Source organism: Natator depressus, chromosome 2 (assembly GCF_965152275.1).
Source record: "Natator depressus isolate rNatDep1 chromosome 2, rNatDep2.hap1, whole genome shotgun sequence".
Classification (NCBI taxonomy): Eukaryota; Metazoa; Chordata; order Testudines; family Cheloniidae; genus Natator; species Natator depressus.
The window spans coordinates 107,329,298-107,345,672 of record NC_134235.1 but is presented as its reverse complement, the minus strand read 5'-3'; the positions used below and the strand labels follow the sequence as shown (position 1 = coordinate 107,345,672).

The 16,375-nt window shown below is 37.5% G+C and overlaps 1 protein-coding gene across 1 annotated transcript in view; it reads right to left on the bottom strand.

Moving 5' to 3' along the window:
• The window catches only part of KIF13A (kinesin family member 13A), a 187,819-nt gene that overhangs the window by 24,278 nt on the left and 147,166 nt on the right, over positions 1-16,375 (bottom strand). The window contains exons 19-30 of the mRNA XM_074944806.1: positions 12,703-12,843; positions 10,892-11,041; positions 10,095-10,259; positions 9,199-9,372; positions 8,488-8,639; positions 8,219-8,351; positions 7,976-8,122; positions 7,045-7,083; positions 4,852-4,951; positions 4,343-4,469; positions 2,812-2,867; positions 1,468-1,592 (exon numbers count right to left, since the gene is read on the bottom strand). Coding sequence (XP_074800907.1) covers positions 1,468-1,592; positions 2,812-2,867; positions 4,343-4,469; positions 4,852-4,951; positions 7,045-7,083; positions 7,976-8,122; positions 8,219-8,351; positions 8,488-8,639; positions 9,199-9,372; positions 10,095-10,259; positions 10,892-11,041; positions 12,703-12,843 — 1,509 coding nt within the window. The remainder of the gene's footprint in view (positions 1-1,467; positions 1,593-2,811; positions 2,868-4,342; positions 4,470-4,851; positions 4,952-7,044; positions 7,084-7,975; positions 8,123-8,218; positions 8,352-8,487; positions 8,640-9,198; positions 9,373-10,094; positions 10,260-10,891; positions 11,042-12,702; positions 12,844-16,375) is intronic.

Genomic DNA, 16,375 nt, shown 5'->3' with positions numbered 1-16,375 from the left:
TGGGTAGTGGAGTAAAAGGAGAAAAAGAAAATTAATGTCAATTACTTCAATTTAAAATTTACCAGAATTTAACAAGAAATAGTAACACCATTAATGAAAGAAAAACAATAGCTGTAGTGGGCACTTTAGGAGCAGAAGTGTTGTGGGTGTGTCAGGCTCTGAAAGGCCACATTGGAGCATGTGAGCCTGGTGCAGTGCAGAACCCATGTGTACCGGGGATCTATACACAGCTGCAAGCAGAGGGTTAAATTGGAGAGAGGGACCACAGATCCACTGCTACATGAATCCTCTGGTCGCCTCTTATTTGGGACTTGATCCAAAGCTCACAACTCAATTGGTATCGGACTGGGCCATAGCAGAGGGGCATACAAAGGCCTCTGCATCTTCCATCCTGTGGAAGATCTTTTCCTTTTCCTTCCGCACACATCCCCACTACCACCCAGCCAAGGTATTCATCCTGGGAGCTGGTCTCAGGATATACGCCTAAATGAGATAGCATGGAAGGCAGAACAAGTGAAAATCAAGTACAACTCCAGATTTAATCTACATTTATATAGCGCCTTTCACTTTGAGTGGTCCCAAACCTTTTACAAACAAACATGACCCACCACAGGAAAAAACCTATTACTTTAGAAATTAAGGCCTTATCTAGTTTGGAAGACATTGTAGTGATTAGAGAATAAGTGAAATTATGACATCACAAGAGCCAAGAGGGTGCAAATTGAGCAACGCAGAGAGGAAAGGATTTTTAGACAGTTAAAAAGTCTTTTCCAAAAAGATTCAATATCCCCCACTTCTCCAAGGTAAGCAATGAGAGCTAAAAATTTACATTCTCTAAGATCCCAAAGACATCTTCTGCAAAATACAGGATGCACCATGCGTTCATGGTATTTCAAGGACAAAAAGCAGAAAGAGACCTAAAAAATAACCCTATGGACAACTTTCAGGTCTTCTGTTCATGAGATAAAGCGGCAAAAAAAGTGTACAAACCCTGTATTTTTGAAATGCTTTACAGGTCACCTTTAAACTGAAAAGATTGAATATGGATCACTTTGTCCACCACTGAAATATAGCTAATTCTGGGGAGGATATGGCAGCTGTTTGACATCGCACATCAATATAAAACAGTTTAGCACAGGAAACAAGGAATATCCCATCCAAATGAAACTGCATAAAATAATTTGGGGCTATAGAATGTAATTATCAGTAACTGAATTTGTTAGCAACTCTACTCTGACGAAAACGCATGACTATAGTTTTATAAATATGGGTAGTAACCTGTACGGTCTGAAGACTGAAGGAATGACCCTGGCACCAAAAATATTAACATTAACAATAAATTAACATTTATAATTAGTTTGATACTTAACTAGTAATAAGAATTAAATACATAATAAAAACACAAAGCAGAAAGCAAGCATGAATTTAAGTCACAATTGCCAGGAAGGAAGCTTATTAGTAATTTACCTCATCATCACTGTGTTTTATGATCAGCAGATAAAAGAACTGACTCCCATGCTCCTTTGGCAGTATTGAGTTAACTCCGGATGCATGGGGACCTACAAGCTGTTCATTGGCACTGAGGTCATCAGCTAATGAAATCAACGCAAAAAGAACAAAAATGAAATAGTTAGCTCTACACCAAATGATATAAATTAATAGAAGTTTGAATTGTTGTAAAGGCCTGAGTTGTTACAAAGGCCTATCAGGTGATTTTGTACATCTTTCATACTGTATTAAGTGTTGGCTAATCATAACTAATATGCCAAATTGTGGGGAAGTCTGTAACCTACACAAAAGGGGCTAGGGAAAACTAGGTTGAAACCATAATATTCATTCTCAGTTGTGACCCAAACAAAATTTCAAACTAGATTTTTAGAGGTTCATGAATTAATATATTGTGCCAGACAGGCCCTGAAATTTTTTTTTAATCTACCCATAATCAACTAGCTTTTCATATCACAACCACCGCTGAGGTATCAAGACATCTTTAGGAGACTAGAATACTAGGATATCTGGACATTTGATTTTACACACGGGACTATATTAGGATCAGTCAAGCAAGTTTTGTAATATTCCACTGAATCAGGTAGTTCTTCCTAAACATCTTGTTTAGTCTCCTACCTGCTAATGTCCCAAAACCCTCAGATATAAAACAAATTTCAGCTAAGAGATGCCATCTCTTTTAAGAACAAACACTAAGAATTCATTTTGGTAGTCCTTTCACATGAAGAACTCGGTGACTTCACTGGGAGAAGTTTAAAATACTTTGTGTTATGCATAAAACTCTTTAATTATGCTACTAACTTGCAGTTTAAATAATCATTATTTTTGAATGAGGAGAGCAAAAACAACAACATAACTTCTCAATAGCACTTGGACAATTTTCTATCAGTGCTTTAAAGAAATATGTTCTTGCAGATAAAACTGAAGCACCTTTTGAAATTTGCACTAGATTTACCTATCTGCTGTCGATCTTAAGTTTAAACCCTGCTTCTTTTTGGGGCACTACAATGCACCAAATTTCCTCAAGTATCTTTTAGGAAAATCTCCTTCAAGTCTGTTACAATCCCTTGTTATTTGGTCCCAGTTGTAAAGTTATTCTCTGCTTACTTGCACCAATCTGTGAAATCAGAAAAAAATGATTTTGCCTTCCAAAAGCTGTACAACATAGTGGAATCAGAGGCATAACTCAAGTTTTTATTTTCCCTGCCTTTCAGGGCCACCCCTTTATTTACCAGTTGAGCTGAATTCAATTATTTCAGTAAAAACTGCATTAAAGAAATTTCCTAACCTGCAGGTACAACTTACCATTCAAATCAAGGAAAAGGACAGGTATGTGTGTTTCCATTCCTGAAGGTGGGGTCCTGGAAGTAAGAACAAACTGCTGTCAATATAGTAAAATAAATATGTAAGCTAACCCACACAGGCAGCTATCCATGCGGTATTTATGTACAATGCATCCAATGATTAAAACCTTCAGACATTTTTGTGGAGAATTTAACTGAACCAGAAAAAGTTAGGATACTCAAAGTTATAGTACCCATAGGTCTAGTAATTCACTCACCTATTATATACATTGTATTCCTGTACATATGACTATATGTATAGCTTAAATAAAAACATTCACCATGGTGACGTGGCACATTTCAATTGTTATGGGAACCTCATCTTTAAATGACTTGTTCTCTGCATACACATTTTCAGCCTTGTTCCGGGCGTACACATTGTCGTTGAATTGATATAGTTTTTTCCCCACAAAGAATTAACTTATCCTTTTTTTTTTTTTAGGTCCAATCATAGTACATTAAAATAAAACACTATTTGTTTATTTCAGTTGTCTCATACACATAGGTGAACAGACCTTCAAGTAAGTGTGTGTGTAACTAATCACTGAAATTAAATGCCATAGCATTTATATCAATGTGTATATTTTTGGCTAATTGGTACACAATATCTAAATTGAGAAGGAAAAGTCACAGGAGCCTATCCTAGAAATCAGAGATAGGAAAAAATCTACTAGATCATCTAATCCATTCTCCTGCTAATGAAAGACTGCCTACCTAGCATTGTACGCTATTTTCAGTCGAATAGAACAACTATTTCTTAGCCAAGTTTTTCCCGACTTAAGAAGTGTGGACTACATATAAGCCAGGTTTGATTTTGGTTTTGGTTTTTTTTCCCCTTAAAGACAGTTTTAACTATCAGTACAAATAAAGGCCTCTGAAACTTGTGTGTGTGTGTTTGAGTGGGGAACAAACACAAACAATTGGTCCAAACATTTAAAAAAGGCAAAGCGGAATTTTATACAGTTTTCTATAATTTGTCTTTGAGCCAACAAAATGTACATATGAAAGATTTCAACCTACAGGTAGTCTTCAGGATTATAACCACCTGAAAACAAGCGCTTAGATTTAACGTGACTGCTCAAATTGTAACTACAGGATTGTTACCTCAGAGTTTCTGTATAACAATTTAACTAGGCAACTTTTCTTTCAGATTCTGAATATATTGTGCATTCTACAACTTAGCTCAATTAAATTTTGCCAAACAGTTCTTTGCTCTTGGAGGAGGAAGTTCAGATACAGCTCCTTTTGTATCCAAAGCAAAGCATCAAACAGGAAATTTAGTGAGGAATAGTTTATATTCATATTAGGATATTACAGACTGTGGGCCTGATTCACCACTGTTCTTCCAGCTTTACACCAATTAATGCTAGTGTAACACTGAAATACAAAACAGTGGTGAATCAGACCCTCAAATGTCATCACTTAATTTGCTATGCACACATACAAAAAACTGATGTTGGGGTTTTGTCTTCTTGAACTCTATTTACACATACCAATCTGCAGGAGCACCTGGGATGCCACTGCCTGGGGCTGGGACAAGCACTGCATTCCTCTCTTCTGTTAGTCCCATCCACTGTTCTAGTAGCCGTCCTTCCCGTTCTATTTCATCCTCTGTTTTCTCTACAGTGAAAGAGACAATATATTAGATGTATGATTTTAGATGTATCTTAGATGTACATTTGTAGTTCACATTTCCCTATAATAAAGTTACAGTTTATCACTAGATTATAAATCACACTATGCAGATTTGTGACACTGAAATCTGAACTACTGTATACATTTCCACTTTACTAGAAAAAGTTCCTCTATAGGTTAATGTGAATTTTTTTAAAAAAAAGCTACTATTTGTATTCTAAACAACATGCTAAGCACTGTCCACAGATATACTGAAGACAAGTTTGTCCCCAAAAGCTCACAATTCTAAGTTTCACGTCAAGTACAACTATGTCTGTTTGGAAAGGGGGATAAAGTACAAAGATTTTAAGCTTCAAGTGATACAAACCTTGCTTATTGCTGATTTTTTTAATCTGTTCATCTAAGTACTCCCTGCGTTTTATGAGCGCATCAGACCACCTTTCTCGCACACAGTTTAAATCTTCTTCCTAATGTGAGGAGAGAAAATATTTTCCTGAACATACAATATTGATCTTTACAAAGGACATACAACTGTATGTGATAATTTGTGATCAGAAATGCTATTGAACAGTTTTGCATGATTAATATGCAGGAAGCTTTCATTTATATCATGCACACTGATTAAGCACCATCCAGAAATTAAAGGTCAGTTTCTTTCAAGTTTCAAATTACAAGAGGAAAAGCATGAAAAGTTGAAACTATACTAGCTGCTGTATAATTTTTATGCTATCAACATTTCTAAGATGTTCATATACAGAATCTGTGATTTACAGGTAAGTATTAAGACCAGGCAAGTGGCATCCAAACTGTTTAATAGCAGTGGAATGGGGAAAAATAGGTATTATACATTGGCCAGGTGTTTTCCTGAAGACTGCAGACAGGTCAGTGTACCCTTAAACCTGCACAAAATTCTGTTACTAGCTGCCATCAGTGCAATAAAAAATTCCCCATGCAAACAAAATCTATCATGCATTCATGCTTTATGACATCACAGGAAAACTTGGACTATTCTTCTCTGTGATTCAAGGTGTCAGGAAGCGCACAAACAGCCCGCAGGAAGTTAGTACCTAAACTGACATTTTGAAGACAACTGCAGAACATACTATGCTATATTAAGGGATGTCAACACCTATGCCTGAATAAGGTTTTGCTTCTTCCAAGTGCCAAAATCAAATTTAAGTCTTACAACTAGGAAGATATCAGGAATATGATTTCCATTTTTAGCATCTGTTTTTATTCTTTTTAAATGCTACCTTTTGGTGATACATATTTTTAGCTTTCCAGATTTTAACATCTCTAAAGCTACTCAGAATACAAAATGCAGACTGGTTTCAGAGTAACAGCCGTGTTAGTCTGTATTCGCAAAAAGAAAAGGAGGACTTGTGGCACCTTAGAGACTAACCAATTTATTTGAGCATAAGCTTTCATGAGCTACAGCTCACTTCTTCGGATGCATACTGTGGAAAGTGTAGAAGATCTTTTTATACACACAAAGCATGAAAAAATACCTCCCCCCACCCCACTCTCCTGCTGGTAATAGCTTATCTAAAGTGATCACTCTCCTTACAATGTGTATGATAATCAAGTTGGGCCATTTCCAGCACAAATCCAGGGTTTAACAAGAATGTCTGAGGAGGGGGGGCGGGGGGGGGGGGGAGGAAAAAACAAGGGGAAATAGGTTACCTTAAGTCATTATGCAAGGTAACCTATTTCCCCTTGTTTTTTCCTACCCCCCCCCCCCCCAGACTTTCTTGTTAAACCCTGGATTTGTGCTGGAAATGGCCCACCTTGATTATCATACACATTGTAAGGAGAGTGGTCACTTTAGATAAGTTATTACCAGCAGGAGAGTGGGGTGGGGGGAGGTATTTTTTCATGCTTTGTGTGTATAAAAAGATCTTCTACACTTTCCACAGTATGCATCCGATGAAGTGAGCTGTAGCTCACGAAAGCTTATGCTCAAATAAATTGGTTAGTCTCTAAGGTGCCACAAGTCCTCCTTTTCTTTTTGAAAATGCAGACTAACGTTTTTATTTTTTTAGATAAGCAAAAACGAAACTTCAATAGCCTAAAAAACAAAATTTCTCATTAAAATATTTAATTTCACAGCACTTCCACTCTGCCTCTCTACTAGCATTTTCAAACAGTAAGACATTTTCTAAAGACAAGGAATTTGCTTTTTAAAGAACAACCTACGATGTAAATTCTGGATAGTAAATGTTAATGAAGGTTGCATGTTTTTATTGTAAGAAACTGTATTTTCATTCTAATATTAAAGTTGCTAAGCTTATTTATTTTTTAAAGTAACAGGAAGTTAGAAGATCTGATTGTTGGAAATACTAAAGAAAGAAGAAACCAAGTGTAAGATTATAAAGTAAATTACAATATAATATATACTGAAATGGCAATGTTTTTATAGCCCAGGCAATATTTTTAATGCAGAGAATGTATTTTTAAAGCTGCATTTGCTTGCTCCAATACTCTTATCCACTTAAAAGTTGCTGGCTATTAGCATTAGCTGTGCCCCATGCCACAGGATATACAGCAACAGCAGCAATACCTGATAACTATCCATATCACCACCATCAACATCATCTCTCTGGTAGGAGAAAATAAATTTTGTAAAACACAAAGAACATGCATTTTTCTTGACAAAACAGCACACCGAAAAAACCACATACCAATAAAACCCCAAACATTTCCATCACACACAAACTGGTATAAAGGCAAAGCATTTATAACATTTAATCACTGGAGTCATACAATTAGTGGATTTCCTTGCATTTTTGTTTGGTTATATGATATTGGTTAATAAATAAAAGTACTGGTCTCAATTTTCTTACTTGATCTTAGTATCTCACCTGTGATATGAGTATTATTGTTAGTGTTACATGATAATTTTTTTTGCAAATGTATTTTGCTTCTTATACATACTGCACAAGTTTTTAAACAGACAAGATGCTATCAAATTTCTAAAGAGAACAGGTAACACTAGACAATAGGCAGGAATTAAGGAATCAGATCAACATTATTATGGTAGAGGTAGGAACCCCTGAAAATAATGGATTGTACAAAATATTGACAAGCCCTTAGATATAACATTATGACTGAGCACTTCTATTATATATGCAACTGTAAACAGGCAAGGGAAAGTTAGGTGGCTCTATAGTGAACTGATATGTACATTAAATGCGTGTATATACACACATAGGTAATGTGTATTTCTGCACCCAAATCTGCTCTCAATGACATTAGTAGGGGTTCTGCCACTGGCTTCAACAGGAAAAACTTGGGCCTATAAGCACATATTACACACATATATACCTGGCATCTGTTAAAGTGAGCAAAAGTAACAGAATATTATGTATGGATATGATTACATTAAAATACTCTGGCCTCCATTTTGATTTTATAACTTGAACTATTTTAAGGAGGTTCTCAAACAGCAAAGCAAATAATTATTAACTCAGTGCATTAACCAGTTGCCCCACCTGGTAGCTGTCCAACCCCCTCTGTAGTTTGGTTGATCTGGCAGTCACACAGCCTATAGAGACAGAAAGAATGGCTTCCACCATGAGGGGAAGTGTTCCCGAATGCTGTACAGGCTTCACTGTCACCTGAACTCTTCGAGAATGACCCTGAATAAGTGACCAGAAGAACCAGAGAGAAATTAAGAACGACATTTTAAGAATACTCTTAAAGCAGGTTAACAGGGCAGGAAAAGGACTCAGTACCTGCCTAAGTTGGAAAATCCCACCAGTGTTTACATCCTTTGCCTGATGGAGTTCAACTGCTGTATATTCCCCCATCTCATTTAGTTCTTGTATGGAAATCCACATTTCTATTCTGCGAGTTACTTCACTCCACCTAGAGAGAGACACCCCGAACAAGCAACGTTTGTAATTCAGATCAGTAAGAGTACAAAGTTTCTCTAACACTGCAAGTATCTCACCCTAATCTCTTTGGAAAGCTGATGGAATCATTCCTTGTAGCTTATTCATACCTATCTCTCAGTGTCCTAGTTTTAGCATGAAGAGAATCAACCTCCCAAACGGAGCTGCCATTGCCAGTACATCTGTGACCCCACACCTCAATAGCAAGAGCTCCTTCTGAAATGAACTCCAGAAATTCCTCTGTGACATTTACCACATAGTCCTGGAAACAGAGAAGGGAACTGTATTAAATTAATAAATCAAATCTCCTCATTTTGTTTGCAACAGGGGGCAGAGCAAATGTGGTCTCTGGTTGCATGGTAGAGGTAAGAATTTGGATGAGAAGCCTTAGATTCACAGGCAGGGCCTTGATGACAGAGAAGACTTGAGACAAATCTCAAGAATCCATATAGGTGTGTTTCTAACATTTCAACCACACTCTAAATAGCCTTATGTTTATGCTCTCTAAATTACTGATATCATTAAAACTTCAATTAATACATAGCAAAATCTCATTATAAGTGTTGGTGTTTCCTTACAAGTTTAAAGACAACTGTTTTGAACATACAACTAAATTATAACAAGCTATGACTATTATATGACTACAGCATACTATAAATTTGAGTTTCTCCCCCAAAACGCAGTTTCCTAGGGATTATGATACAGGACATTTAGTTGCATTTTCTCCCCAAAAGTTTACATGCCATTTAGAGTCATGCTCTGAATAGTTCATCTCAAACATATTGCCCTCCTGATATGCTGTTTTAAAATAAAATCATTACCTTACAGTGAGAGAAGGTCACTGTAAACTGAACTTCCTTGCTCTGAGGTGATGGCACATCAGGATCGACCACTGGGGCTGCTACAGTTGACTCACCCTGATCCCAGAATGCGTATTGACAGAAGACAAAGTTAGACAGATTCAGTGGTAGTCCAGTTGCTTCTTTTATTTTTACCTGAGTGAGATAAATACACACTTAAAGTAATGTGATTATTTCCTCTTACAGATTGTTTAAAAACTAAAGCATGTAAGTGACAATTCACAATCAGGACCAATTTTTCAAAAGAGACCTCAAACACTTTCTAAACATGCATCTATTCTGGAAGCCTGCAGTTTTGCATATGCAAAAACTCAGATGCATGTGTGTGCAGAGTGTTTAAGTATTTAACTTGCAGACCTAGATCTACGTTTTTGATCGTGTAAAATGCTAGGCTCCCAAAATTGAATATGTAAGTTTACATTTTAAAACTATATATACACACAATTATTTTTTGAAGGGATTGTACTGATGGCAGCTGAGATTGAAACAGTCTCTAACCACAGAGCATAAACAGCCACGAAAACTTTTCTACTTTACAAATCAACCCTGAAATGCAAAGATCACCTCTTCTGTGACTGCCAAGAAGGGTGTCTCTTGGGATGTCAGTATTTATGGTGTGGACCTGTGTCCACTAGAAACTGAATTTAAACCACTCAATTCAGTCATTCAATGGTAATCATTTTTGATCACTACTAATCTGGACTACATCTGAATCAGAGTGGAAGAGATGAGTCTCTTTCCTATTAACAACATCTTAAACAACCAAGTCCTGCAAAATTTAATATTTAGATTGGATTGTAACAATATATTTGTCTTTTAAAAAAAATGTCTCAACTAACAGATTGTCTCCTACTTACCCTGCAGGTGAGCTTTTTTGCTCTGTGAATAATTTCTCCATTGCTGTCCATTATTTCCAGGCTTCCGCTCTCACTGGAGTTCTCAGAAGAGTCATCCCCTTCTGGTACACGTTCTGGAACAACACCAGTGACTCGCATCACTTCAACATGCAGCCGTCCTGCAACCTGAAGCACAAATACTAAGTACTTATGCTCTAAGAACATTAGAACATTGTATAATATCCAACTTCAAAGGGGAGAGAAAGGGAGCAGGCAACAAGCAGTGGAATTGAAATGCCACTGCATCTTAAACACTGAATAGAAGGGAAATAATACCACAAGGAAAAATAAAAGGGAGAGAATATGGAGGAAATGAATGCATGATACATTTATTCCACTATTCAACTTTTCAATTCACACACAACAGTAAAAGTACTTAGGGACATTACTGTAGTGGATTTGTGGCTGAATTTTAATTGGGGTTAAAGAAATTTTGTAAAGAGCTGAGGGGGCCTTAATCTCTGACCTTTTATTACTTGTCTGCCAAATTACCATCACAAAATGCATTTTACGTTTTTAGTCGAACAAATTTTCTTAGCCATAAAATGAATAGTTTTCTGCTGATTGCATATGTAAAGGTACAAAAAAGACTCAACATCATAAAAATTAAAAAAAAATCAACATTTAGGTTAGTCAAAATTTTAGTGTGAGATATCTATCTATAAAACAGATTACAAACCCAGAACTAATTTCACTCCCTCTTTCCACTTGCAATACATTATACATTACCAATACATTAAGATTCTATTTAGCCTTACCTCCCCCTGCTGGCTGATGATTGGCACCGCATATTGAAGTTTAACATCATAGAAAAGGCACTCCAAAAAGACATTTGCTACTCCAATTAAGATATGGTTCTCTTGTGCTTCATAGAAAGGGTCACCTTTTTTACCAGTGGGCTTCCTTATCTGTTTTGTTTTTTTTAAAAAGGTACATTAATTACTTTTAAAAAGTTGTAAACTTACTGGAACTATCAAAATGCGCACAAACCCAAACCAAACAAACATATATTCTTTATTCTGTGACCTTTACCCTTAGTCACCCCACCCCACTCCACTGATGTTTCTCTCTCAGTCATCACACCACACCTAAATTTAGATGTGAAGCTCACCACAAAATTCAAATAAGATCTTTGGGATGGGGATCATTAAATAATTTAGTTTCACTCATACAAATAATAAAATATATGACCTACATTTTGAAAGAGCTTCAGCAAAATTCAGACCCTGTTCTAAATCGGTGCAATTCCAAGGACTTCAAGGAGTTGCACCTCCTTATATCTCATCTGAAACTGGTCTTTAAAAAGAAAGAATCAAATTATTTTCCCAATACCTAGTTAGATATATGGGCTGGATTCTGAGGAACACTGCAAGAGCAAGAGGCGCTAAGAGAGCACTCAAGGAGGAATCTCCCCCAGGTCTGGAGCTGCTTCCATAATGCTACATGGCTGAAATAATCTCCACAGATTTTTAAATACAAACACCCCATGCATGGAAACAGATCATCTGGCTCCGCCTCAAAGTATCTAGCTAGGAATCCCCATAGAGATGTATACTGCTCTGTGGATGCATGAGAACCCTATATCCTGCTCCTCCTCTTTGCCTGCCTCTTCCTCTCCCTTTCCAAACACAAACATTTGAACCACAGTAGTACTATTACAGCATATAGGGTACTACATACTTCCAGGAAAGATCATTCATGCCCAAGAAAAAAGACTAGTACAACCAAGAGATGTACTTTTAATACTTAAGGATGTACATTTTAGCACTCCTGTGCTCAATGAAATCAACGGCCCATTGACTTCAATGTGTGCAGGATCAGACCCACAATACAAACATGATTTGAAAGAAGGTATTTCTTATCATCCTGTCCAAAGAAGCAATAATGCACACAGAAGCCAAGTGATTGCTCAAACTGTTGTGAGAATAATGCTCCACGTAGACTGCGAGAGTCAGAATAATTTGTGCTCCCCATATCAGCCATGTGATAGCATGCTGCTGATGTATTCCTACCTGGCAATTTAACGGGCACACTCTTGAACAACCAAATCCTATTTCATTCTCTTGCAAGGTATAATGAGGAAAGGACTAATATGATTACATATAGGCATGATATTTATATATAAGCATTATGAATATTTTTACACTTATGGCCAACTTGATATTTTAATTCTAACCAAATACCAACTCTACTTAGGGCTTTGAAGTTAACGTACAAAAAATACACAAGGGAAAGAGTAGCGAATTTTAAGTTCTAGGACCAAATTCTGTTCTCAAATACTTGTGCGAATTCCACTGCCGTCATGTTAATTGGAATTATGTCAATAAAAGCGTAATGTGCATATATGAGGGCAGAATGAGGAGCCTATTTTTTATTATGCATTGTAATGTACATTCTGCATTTCAGTATTGTTCACAATTCCACCAACAACTCATGCAGAAAATTCTTCACCAAAGTACAGTATTTGTACATGCCGGTTTATGTACACATATTTACATTCTTTGTACTGAACCTGTAAAGATATAGACATATACATACATTCTGACATTTTTAAATGTATTTTAAATACCTCAGGAACTTTCTCCTTCCATTCTTGATATAGGTCTCTCATGTCAATCAATTTGTTTTCCAGTTTCTCAATAGTCCACACTTGAGTACCTTTTCCTTTTCTTCTTACTTGAATAGCTGGCTCACTTACTATTGCCCCCCTCTGAGTCAGAGAATAATAATTATTGACTGCACAGAAATTTGTACTTCAAAATATTTAAACTCCTCACTCAAATTATATTCTCAAAGAGTACTAAAATATAGAGTACATGGCTCCCTTTTATATTCTGCCCTCTAACTCGGCATGTAGTGCTGTGAAGATCCAGTGGCTATTTCCCTTTGTCCTTCTCAAATAACTTATTTTTTATGTAGGTGTGTTAAATAAAAATTCTCTCTCATAAATTCAAGTGATAATGACAGCAGTAGATTTTACTATATATCTCAAATGTCAATAAGCCTCTTAAAAGACTAAATAGGTTATTTTAAGTTTTGTAAAGACAATATCACATAGGCCCAAAAAAGTGTTGTTTTTTTTACATCTTCCCAATTTGAATTTAAAAAGCAAGGAACTCTACTTAGGCTGCACAGCAAGAAAACAGAACAAGTGCCATCAGCTCCCATGCTGTGCATGCATGGATGGAAGGATACTGGTAAAAGAAAGTTATAGGAGCTATAATGAATGTCGCTCTCTTATTTTTAAAACTATTTACTCTCCACATATTAAGCAGTAAATGTCCATACTCCACCTACTATTAACTTTAATGACTAAGTTCTGGACCTAAACATGATAACGTCTTCCTTTTAAAATGAAAGTGTGCTCACCACAATTGAATGTGATGACTCTGCCTGGGCAGCACGGAAAAAGAGGACAGCGCTCCTTTATGGGTCCTACCTGCATCTGGGTTACGAGGGAGGGGCCAGGGCAACGGACCTACCAGAGCCACGCTGGGGGGACCAGGAAGTGGCCAGAGCAGATAGTGGTACTGACTCACCATGTGTACTGGAGGAAGGGGAGGGTACCTGTACTCAAGAATTCCAGAAAGAACTCACTCACTCTCTCCCAATCACAATATCAGCAGTACCCACGTTCTCTCCCATGGGGTTGTAGTAGGACTAGGTTTTGTGATCTCCTGTGGGCTTGCGCTAGTTGTGCTTTTTTTTGCAGCTGGGACGGAGTTTTTCCCTCACCCCCAGATTGGTGGAGGTGGGGTGTTTTTTTTGCCTTCCCCACAGCAAGTAAGGGACCCAGTGAGGTAGGAAAGGATGTTAGGTCAAGATTAGGGCTGTAAAGCAATTAAAAAAATTAATCACAATTAATACACTGTTAAACAATAATAGAATACCATTTATTTGAATATTTTTGGATGTTTTCTACATTTTCATATATACTGATTTCAACTAAACCACAGAATGAAGTGTACAGTGCTCACTTTATATTTATTTTTATTACAAGTACTTGCACTGTAAAAAAACTATAGAAACAGTTTTTTTCAATTCACCTAATACAAGCATTGTAGTGAAATCTCTATCATGAAAGTTGAACTTACAAATATTTGAATTATGTCCAAAAACACCTGCATTCAAAAATAAGACAATGTAAAATTTTAAAGCCTGCAAGTCCACTCAGTCCTACTTCTTGTTCAGCTAATCGCTTAGACAAACAAGCTTGTTTATATTTGCAGGAAATAATGGTGCCCGCTTCTTGTTTACAATGTCACCTGAAAATGAGAACAGGCATTCTCATGACACGGTTGTAACTGGCATTGCAAGGTATTTACATGCCAGATGTGCTAACGATTCATATGTCCCTTCATGCTTCAACCACCATTCCACGGGACATAAGTCCATGCTGATGACGGGTTCTGCTCGATAACCATACAAAGCAGTGCAGACCAATAAATATTTATTTTCATTATCTGAGTCAGATGCCACCAGCAGAAGGTTGATTTTATTTTTTGGTGGTTTGGGTTCTGTAGTTTCCACATCAGAATGTTGCTCTTTTAAGACTTCTGAAAGCATACTTCACACCTCGTCCCTCTCAGATTTTGGAAGGCATTTCAGGCCTTGGCTACACTTACAGATGTACAGTGCTGCGAGTTAAACCTGCCTTCGTACAGCTGAGTAGGGAAAGCGCTGCAGTCTGTCCACACTGACAGCTGCCAGCGCACTGTCGGGGCCACATTTGCAGCTGCATTGGGAGCGGTGCATTATGGGCACCTATCCCAGCATTCAAGTGGCTGCAACATGCTTTTCAAATGGGGGTGGGGTGGGGGGAGAGAGAGTGGGTTTTTGGGGGGCTGAGAGTGTGTCAGCATGCTGTCTTGTAAGTACAGACCCCCTCCCTCTCACTCACTGAAAGCAAACAGCAGCTGTTTCTTTTTTTCTCATAGATGAGAAAAGCAGCCGCTCACCGAAATGGACCCCAAACCCCCTTCCCACCCCCACGTCGCCTCTCTTTTCAAGCAAACATTAGGTGTCGGCACTCCAAACGGAGCCCCCCTGCCTACCTCTCACTCATTCAAAGCAAACAGTAGCTGTGTTTGTTTTTTTGATAAGCAGCCCCCAAAACGGAACTTTGAAATGGCACTTCCTCGTCCGGAGTTCACAACAAAACAAGAGAGGATGCTTCAGTTAAAAGGATTATGGGGAGTTTCCGGAGGTCAATCAGTGTGTAATAACATTACTCCCTGTTTACACTGGACCTGGAGTGTCTCAGCCAATGCGCAACAGCTGTTAATCCTCTTGGGGAGGTGGAGTACCAGCAGCGCTGTAGCTGCGGAGACACAGCGCTATACGTGCCTTGCCGGTGTGGACGGGGAGCGAGGTACTACGCTCTGGGCGGCTTTATTGGGCTGTAACTTACAAGCGTAGCCAAGGCCTCAGATTCTTAAACCTTGGGTCGAGTGCTGTAGCTATCTTTAGAAATCTCACATTGGTACCTTCTTTGTGTTTTGTGAATTCTGCAGTGAAAGTGTTCTTAAAATGAACAACATGTGCTGGATCGTCACCCGAGACTGCCATAACATGAAATATATGGCAGAATGTGGGTAAAACAGAGTAGGGGACATACAGTTCTCCCCCAAGGAGTTCAATCTCAAATTTATTTAACGCATTATTTTTTTAACGAGCATCATCAGCATGGAAGCATGTCCTCTGGAATGGTGACTGAAGCATGAAGGGGCATATGAACGTTTAACATATCTGACATGTAAATACCTTGCAATGTCGGCTATAAAAGTTGCATGCAAATGCCTGTTCTCACTTTCTGTTGACATTGTAAATAAGAAGTGGGAGGCATTATCTCTTGTAAAGGTAAAGAAGGGAGTTGGACTAGATGACCTCTTGAGGTGCCTTCCAACCCTGATATTCTATGATTGGCCGAACAAGAAGTAGGACTGAGTGGACTTGTAGGTTCTGAAGTTTTACATTTTTTTTTTTTTGAGTGCAGTTATGTAATAAAAAATGCTACATTTGTAAGTTGCACTTTCACGATAAAAATATTGCACTATAGTACTTGTATGAGGTGAATTGAAAAATACTATTTCAACACTGAATACGAGATATATATGAAAATGTAGAAAAACATCCAAAATATTTAATAAATTTCAATTGGTATTCTATTGTTTAACAGTGTGATTAAAACTGAGATTAATCACGATTAATTTTTTTGAGTTAATCCTGTGAGTTAACTGCGA